General features: G+C 38.7%; 1 protein-coding gene across 2 annotated transcripts; it reads right to left on the reverse strand.

Moving 5' to 3' along the window:
* Positions 1-92: 92 nt before the first annotated feature.
* On the reverse strand, positions 93-6055 carry dcun1d2a (DCN1, defective in cullin neddylation 1, domain containing 2a). Of its 2 annotated transcripts, XM_039817782.1 has the most exons (7): positions 5989-6055; positions 4095-4311; positions 3777-3945; positions 3306-3436; positions 3118-3200; positions 1643-1739; positions 93-1520 (listed from the first exon to the last, which is right to left on the reverse strand). In XM_039817782.1, the coding sequence occupies exons 1-7, from the start codon at positions 5989-5991 to the stop codon at positions 1441-1443; spliced, it is 780 nt and encodes a 259-aa protein (XP_039673716.1). In that variant the 5' UTR covers positions 5992-6055; the 3' UTR covers positions 93-1440. The 2 variants fall into 2 exon arrangements, with proteins under 2 accessions (XP_039673716.1, XP_039673715.1); XM_039817781.1 differs by lacking the exon at positions 5989-6055 and having other exon boundaries at positions 4095-4680.
* Positions 6056-8972: the final 2917 nt, after the last annotated feature.

Below are 8972 nucleotides of genomic sequence, written 5' to 3' on the forward strand. Positions count from 1 at the left end.
ATAGCTCTGCTTTATGAAACACAGCTATACTGTTCTGTAAGTGATATAAAATGTCCATCTGACTCAACAACAAAATAACTTTGCATGTATGATTACGGAATAACTCATGCTTTATTCATCTTTCTTAAATGAACAATATACTTAGGCTACTTACATTATGTTTTAACAATATATTCTAAATTTCACTACCTTCAGTAACACTGAACAGATGGGCTTGAACAGAAATATAAATATTTAACAGACAGATATTTATTCTTAAGGCTTAATTTGTCGTCCTGTTGTTGCCCTCTTTAGTGTCCTGCCTTCTGAACGTCGCACTGCCATGACATACAGATATGTGCCATGCAATCCTAAGGGTCTGCAATTTCTGAACTCTAAATTTCACTTAAATGCTGCTGAATAGTCACTTTAACATCATTGTCTTTAGAGGGATAAAAACAAAACTCTTTCCTCAACAGTTAGAAAGACATGATCTTTTGCAAGCAAAATCGTGGTGCTGTGGACTGACTACCTCACATGTAGGAATCGACACCCACTCCCAACTAAGATTAACCTGACAAATGAAAACCACCAACCAATATCAGTTATCAAATTAAAGCACTGCTTTTACTTTAGTGAAAACGTATTTGTGAAACCAGCCCAAGGGGATTTAGAATGTGTTTAACATGCCTTCATTGAGAAGCTCACAATTCCATGACTTGACAGATCCACCGAACAAACAGACCAACAGCATATCATCCACGATATTGAGGCATCCCGTTAGAGATGTTAGCATATACTGTACATAAAAGAATCATCTTTTGCATTTATAAATTCAACATATTTATATTATTCTTCATATAGCTCTCTTTGTAAACTGTCCCAATAGATACAGTATGTACAGTAAAAACTGCAACAGTTCTGTTGGTGCTGGTGTAGTGAGCACTCTGTCCCGAAGTTAGAGTAAGACCTGGGAGCTTTGCACAGTCACTCAGAGCTTCATATAACAAAACAAAGCTGACTAGGAAGAATCTTAAAACACATAGTTTTCTCCTCTCCAGTCCCTTTTTTAGAGTACACACCTCCAGTGAACCTCCTCTCAGTGCTGTGTCCTTCCCCACTTACAGGGCTGTGGCCTGACAGGTAGTGCTCCTCCTGGAGCAGAGCAGAGGGGTGTCCAGGATGCAGAGAATCCCAACAGGAGAGACAACGGTGAAACCGGCAATGTCCATTTAACGCCTCAGTCTCATGAGGACAAAAAAATGTGGCCAGTTGTTCTCATAGTTTTTACTCCGCTCCCTGAAAGGTGGTTTCCTGACAGTTTCAAGTGCTTCTGTTTTCTCTCTGAAGTCTACAATTTTCACTTATTTTTTTTTTTTTTTTTTTTTTACAAGTCTTAAAAAAACTATGAAGTCACTGTAACAGAAACAAGGTTCTGGCTATCCAGAGTTGGGATTGGATTTAGAGAGTTTTACGTTTTGATCCCGTTACAATTGGTCGAGCGAATTCCACAAAATCATCTATAAGGACTGGCCATGCTCCTGAGAAAGAAACAGCAAGATAGCATTACTGTCACAGTGATTTAAATAAGAAAGTTCACATTCACAGAATTACAGAGAAAACAAATGCTAAATCTGAAGGAACTTTGTCATCCAAAACTCACCTTCCTCATCATAGTTTGACATGTCGTCTGCAATCATGTTACCAAAGTCCAACAAAAGGTTCCATGTGTCCTTTGGGATGGATCGTTTATGGTGTTCCTGTAATAGACAAGTGCTGGTCAACATTTTGGTGTGGTTTCATTTTTGGGCGATAGGGAGAAAATCAGATATCACGATATTCTTGACCATATACCTCGATATCGATATTGCGGCGATATTCTAGGGTTGACAATTGGGGCTTTAACAATATCTTCACACTTACAGTTTGGATAAATAATCATCAGTAATATGGCTATAATGTCTAAGTGGGGAAAATGCAAATAACAGAACAGCTAAAACAGTCTGGTAAGTTCAGTTTACTGTAATGCAGCCTTTAAAACCAGGAAAAGACAACACTTATGTCATATCACGATATTACGATATCCAAAATCTAAGACGATATCTAGTCTCGTATCACGATGTCGATATAAAATCCATATATTGCCCAGCCCTAGTTTCACGCAGCTTCTGTTAATTTTTTTCTATCTCTATAAGCAAAACTGTGAGAAACAAATTGCCATTATAACACCATAATGTAAATCACTGAATAACCACTGGGCCAGCATGTGTTCTGGAGGTTTTCATTTCAACCAAACACTATCTGGTAACACCCACTGACCCCCCTCTTTGACTGAGTCATCGAGGTGTAATGAAAGCCGGCATAGCCTTAGCCAAATTCCCCATCAATGGGCCAAATAGATTTAAATGATGGATGCACCAATCCATCTTTATCTTATTTGGTCTTAGGGCTGGGTATCGTTCAAAATACCCATACCAATCCCATTGGTATGGGATTTCAATACCATTTCGATAAAATTCATTTTAACAAAAAGAAATTACAATATTTTACATTACAATTTTTTTTTTGTTAGCTACTTTACAACTATGTGACACACACTGTAGTCAAGCCTCTCATAACACAACCACACACACAAACGTGAGCCCCAGTCATGTTTTTCCTATATGCCTCCTTGACGTGTAACGTTAGACATCCAATCACCAGCATTATTAAATCTTGGTACAAGCATGTTGCATGCTTATCGGCTCATGGACGCTGATGAGATTAACTCCTTAGGTATTGAAATTTGGTATTGAATGACGAGGCATTTTTTGATAATATGGAGGAAATTCGGTTGGTGCCTAAAAAGTATCGAAGTTTGGTACCCAGCCCTATTGATTCCGATACCTCAACTCATAGCTGCCTCTTTTTCCCCCCCAAATTTGATATCTGTATTCCTAACTGTGCAGAACCCATTGGTATCACTTTTGTGTAAGGTAACATGAAGCCAGGGATTACTGTGGCCATAAAAACGGCCTGCCATGACTCAATGAGTGTAACTAATAGAGAAAATTTCTGTCGGTCAAGTCAAGGCCAATAACTGATCTACTAAGGATCAGTGTTGGTGCTGATACCAATCCTATTTTCATTTTGACTCACCAAAAGGAATCTGTTCCAAAGATCGAGGAACTTAAATCGTCCTGACAGAACCAGGTTCCAATAGGCTACAGCCATCTCCAAGTCTGCACATAGATAAAAAAAAAAATAAAAAAAACATTTGATACCAACAGTTTGTAACTCAGTGATACCATTCAGGAAGTTGTTGTTGTTATTGTCACTTTTCTTACCTAGACCCTTCTGCCCGGGATTTTTGGCAAAGTTAAAGGTGAACTGGTAGAAATCCTTGAACTTCCCACTATCTTTGAGCTCCTGCTCTAATCTTGGCAAAAGGGCCTTCAGTTTTTCTGGGCTGTCACACCTACAAAAATAGACAATTTAAGCAATAAATGAACAGACAAACTCTAATTGAACACAAACATACACTCCAACCAGTTGTAACATGACCGTCTTGATGCTGAAGACAAATTTGCAGAAGATAACGTTGACACATGAACCTCTAAAGTCAAAACACTGCAGGTCTTTCACGGAGTCATTCCACGAAGACACAGAATACTCAAGCTGTGGTTGAGTGGGTCTATATATAGACAACCTTCCCTCCCTGGAGCTTCACTAAGAGAACCACCATCCAAAGATACTTTGGGCACAGTGTTTATGTCCCACTTTGGAGCAAGTCCTATGCTGTTGATGTCAACACTCACCCCAACTCTGTCATTCCATCCAGAAACTCCTTCTTGCTGAACTCACACTGAGTGGCAGCACGAAACTTCCACGCAACGACCAGCACGCTAATGCTTGCTGGATCCAGTGAGAGGTCATCACAAAACTGCTGGATTCCATCAATACCAATCTTATTCTCATCCTGGGGATCTATCAAAGGACAAGAAAAGCCGTTACACTGACACTTTTTGCAAAAAAGTAGTGTCTCTAACTTTTTAAGAATACAGTCCTTTTTGGAACAGCTCTAGATTAAGTAAATATTTCAAGTTACAGCGTTAAACACAGACTTTCCTGCTTACCTTTGTAGCGATTGTAGAGCTGCTCCAGCTTTTTTCGGTCTACTGACGTTTTCATGGATTCCTTACAGTAGAGATCTGGATTCTGAAAGTAGTTGTCGGTAGCAACTTCTAGTTTCCAGTCATTCTGTGTGAGGCAGTACACAGCTGTCTTCTCCCCAGCCTGTGTGAAGGACATGAACTGCCGTACCTTGTCCCTCTGTGAAGACTTCAGCTTATGCTGTGTAAGCACAGGACAGGGACTGTCAGACACAGGTGCGATCAGGCCAGGGAATACCGACAACAACACGTAAACACAGACCGAAACACAGACAAAAACACACAGCGACACACACACATCTACAGGCATTCAGGCAACAGCAAAGACTGCGAGACACTCAGAAACACTCATATTTCCAAAGGTTAGTCTGTCACACTGACACACACACATTATAGGTGGTGAGCCAAAACTGTGCTGGTAATTTTGTCCTATCTAAAAGCAACATGGGCTTTTCTGAAGGGGGATGTTGTGGATTCTCAAAGCACATGCTGTACCCGGGAGGGCCCCTCAGATAACTACATTCATAGATGTAACATGAGAAGGGAAATGGGATGCCATCGCCCGGTCTAGAGGTGCAACAAGTCTGGAGTGTAGCACAAGCACCCTGCCAGAAATACACGGCAATATAAAAAATGTCACAATATTGTCAGATATTGTGAAACTATTTTGTGGTATAGAGATTTGCAACTTAATAGTGTATGATTTTTCAATGCAACATGAAGAGGCAATCAGTGTACATTTCATTCTGCTAGTGTTGGCCAGACTAATAAATTCAGAATATTTTATCATTAAACTGTAATGCAGCCATTAAAGACCACTGATAAACAACAGTTAGCTTTAAAGTCATTGTAATACTTGAACCTAATTCCAGACAATATCTGGTTCCCCAACACTATACAGATGTTATGCTTAGTTGATTCATTAGTTAGTTGATCGACTTAAATCAATCTACAACAAATATTTATATAAATATCAATTAATCGTTTAAGAAAAAAATGCCAAAACAAGTGGTTAGCTGCTCAAAGGTTAGGACTTATTTTTTAGTCTTCTACGATTAATGATAGTAAATGAGTTTTGGACTGTTGACTGGACAAAAATTTGAAGACATAGGACAAATAAACTGTATTCATTGATAATGGAAATAATGTTATCGTCCAGCCCTATGCGATACAATCCAGAAATATCCCCCATCTTTATGGGAAAAATCACCATGCCACCTCCTCACAACAGCTGCAGTACCTGAGCACTTGGGCTCTACCGAGGAGCATTTCCTGAAACCGGAGACTAAAACTCAGAGTTCACCATGCTGCCAATGACTCCGCCAACCGTTACCGATTTCTGGTAATAACGGCCACATGAAGTCAAACGTCTGTAAAGTTACTGGCTGCCGTTCAGACTGCACGGATTATTGTACGACCAGATGGGTAACGTTGGGTTAGCATTGTCTAACGTTACATACCACCAGCTAGTAACTTATACTGGCTAACGTTAGCGAAGTTAGCCAAAATCTATCACTGACATAACGATGGGGATAGTATTACGGGAATAGGCTGTCAGTATGGTTATGGATATGCCGGGATTTCACTTCAACGATCCTGTGTGTGTCTGCCTTTGAGATCTAACGACTGACCTGATCCCAGTAAGTTACCAGACTGCCAAAAAGGGACGTCTAGCTAGCTAGCTGCTCTCAAAATATCAACTGACCTTCCCTGTACTAGCAACGAACACAAGTAACTAATCATTGTAGGCTTGCCAAAACGCGACACGGCATGTACTTTAATAATCCAATAGTCTTCAATGTAAGCATTAATGGCACCAAAGCCAATGCCCGGGTTTGTGTTTATTTTGGTTACCTACCATCTTTACACCCGCTGTTTGACCAGTTTGGTAGCCCGACTGTCACTCATTCTGCGCCTGCGCGGAAGTAGTCCAGTAGCTATTGTAGGTTTCAGTAGAAATATGAGGTTTGCAGTAACTGCTCTGTTGATATTTGCATGTTTTGGAATTAGTTTTCCAAAATGAATTTGGTGAGAGAAAAATAAAGTGAGATTTTCACACTACTTATACCATGTACACTATAGGAAAACTCCCCAAAACACTTTAACATAAAAACTGTTCTATGGCCCCACCCTTCACCCCCTACTCCTACAAACACTCTCTGATTACACACATTATCCCAAACACCATAAAAATTGCATCTGTAATAGGAAGACCCTTCTCTACTGCACATCACAGTGTCCAAATAACATAACATACAATGAACATTTGACATAGCTTTGAATCGACTTGTGAAAAGTGCATTCAAACTCCATAGGAGTAAGAGAAGTCATCAAACACTTGAATTGAGTCTGTCTTTGACAAACAACTTAACACCAAAGCATTTTGTGTATTCCAGGGCCTCCAATGCCTTAGGTTTTCTGTGTGTCAACTGAATTGTGCTTATTTAGTAGGCAACATCATGATAAAGGCCTGAATATGGGCCCTACTCTGTTTAGTAATCTGGAGGCCCTGTCTTGAAGTGAGCCCATTGTCAAATCTAGTTTTGAGACTTTTTTTTTTTCTTCTATTATGATGCATATTCCTAAATTAATGTGTTGAATCAAATTACCACACAGTAAATCTAGGGTGAGGCAGTATTCAGACATAGAACACGTCTACACTTTACAAAAAGAGGGACAGGGGATTAATGGGGTCTCAGCTGCTCATTTTTTGCCCTCTTCACTGTTGTGTGAACAATGAGTAATTTGAGTCCCCATTTAACATGAGAAAAAAACCCCACAAGGGCTTAATTTATAAGAAAAAAATAAATATCAGTCTGTTGGGCAGACTCAGGCTCAAATGAGTTTTATCTCATGAAAATGAATACACCCTTGACCAAGTGTGAAGGGTGTATAGATAACTGATAGAGTATCTGTGGATGTCAGTCTTCCTTTTTTTTTTTTTTTTTAAATGAATGGCAGCCTGGTTTGAGTAGACTCACTTCAAACTAGTTCACTCACAGGATGCATCATACAAGTGACATTATACATTATTAAGTAATAAATAAATGATGTCAAGGGATACCTCTTGTCATTCATACCAGCTTGCTACCAAGATGTGTTTCTAATATTTAGTCTACCCTCAAATAGTAGCTAGCAACACCCCTCTGTATAATGTAGAAATATATTGTGTTAAGAATAGAATGTCTTGAACGCCTGGGAATGGCCTCGCTCTCTCCTCTTGTCTGGACCGTGTAAGATAAGACAGTTAATAGATAAGACAGTTAATAATAATACATTTGACATCCCCACACAATATATCCTACAAAATTACCGTAAAGTTGAATCAATACGTTTTTGTAGAAACTGTTTTAGAGAGGTGTTGATTAAACGTTATAGTCATTTTCGGAGGATGTTGTTTTGGTGCTGTTGAACTGTATTGCATTATATTTAGAGGTGTACACAATATGTTCAACCCACTTATATCAGTAAGGGTTTTGTAAATAATACTAACACTTCTCATATAATGTAATACAGTTCAACAGCACCACAACAGTATAACCTTCATGAAGGTAGGATTTATTTTAAGGTTGTTGCTGTATTAGACTGCATTAGTTTAAACTGGCAATTAAGTATATTTGTAAGTTGTAAAAATCCTAAAATTTGAAAATACCAGTAAACAATGGAAACTGATTATTTAAGGAATGTTTGACCTTTCATTCAAAAACTTTGTGAATCTCATTGGAAATTGACTAACTGTTGATCACTCTAATTAGGCACATGCAGCAGACAACATAGGCTACAGTATACTTTAATTATGCATTTGATAAACCAGTAGTTATGAGCTTCATGATGCTCAGAGAGTTAAGAGGTCCTAAAATTCAATGCAATTCTGAGACTCGGCAGGCATCATGGGAGAGAAATGTCAGCTTATGATCATGTTTTGATCACGGGCAGTATATGGCTGTTGGGAAGAGGATGGTGATTTCTTGTTGGCATGTTTGGGGGGGTAAAGAGGTTATGATTTGGGTCATTCAGGTTAATTAATGGACCTGAGCCAGATTTAGGTGCAAGCTTTAATGTGTAATTCTTCAATTCAAGGATATTGAGTAGAGCCCTTCTTTTTTTTATCTTTAACCCTTCATACCTTCTTGGATTATTAGATCCAGTTGCAGTTGGTGCATCTCAACACACCGCTTGTGACTACATTTTGCTTTCCAGCTCACATTTGATGTTATCTATAGTAAACTATACATAAAAAAATAAAAAAATGTGCATCCTGCCATACAGCCAAAGCCATAGCCATAATAAAAAAAGAATACAGAGGTCATTCCCCCAGTGCATGTTTCCGCCTCTCAGAAATGTTAACCCTAACTATAAATGCTGTCCACTCCATTCTATTTACCCTATCTATTCATTAAAATGATCAGTTATGTTTTCTGTTAATTCTGTTTTCCATCATGATGGTCTACAGCTGTTTCAAAGCCTTCCCCACACTGTAGCAGTAATCTAATTCTGGCATGGAGAACGCTAAACACATCTGTTTTGTTTTAATTTAATGAATGACTGTTTATTTTGTCTTCCTGTTGAGTTAAATGTGAGTGTTAAAAATCCTAAAACCCACTATGTGTAATTGTAGATTAAAAACTCCTCCTAAGGTGAACCCCAATGTTCCCAGAAATAATACAGAGGCCATAACCTCTGAGTCCACAAAGTTAGATGTATATGGCTGGCTTTTTGGTACTTTTAATAGAATAGAATAGAATGCCTTTTATTGTCACTATACACATGTACAATGAGATTAAAAGCAACTCCTTTCCCAGTGCCAACATATACGTAAAAAATATAACAACATTAAATGGA

Source organism: Perca fluviatilis, chromosome 12 (assembly GCF_010015445.1).
Source record: "Perca fluviatilis chromosome 12, GENO_Pfluv_1.0, whole genome shotgun sequence".
Lineage (NCBI taxonomy): Eukaryota > Metazoa > Chordata > Actinopteri > Perciformes > Percidae > Perca > Perca fluviatilis.

Coding starts and splice junctions, on each gene's coding strand:
- dcun1d2a (XM_039817781.1), bottom strand. CDS start 4,440: ATGCCTGTAGATGTGTGTGTGTCGCTGTGTGTTTTTGTCTGTGTTTCG. Junction 3,946..4,094: donor GCTCTACAATCGCTACAAAG/GTAAGCAGGAAA, acceptor GTCCTTTGATAG/ATCCCCAGGATGAGAATAAG. Junction 1,521..1,642: donor GTCAAACTATGATGAGGAAG/GTGAGTTTTGGA, acceptor TTTCTTTCTCAG/GAGCATGGCCAGTCCTTATA.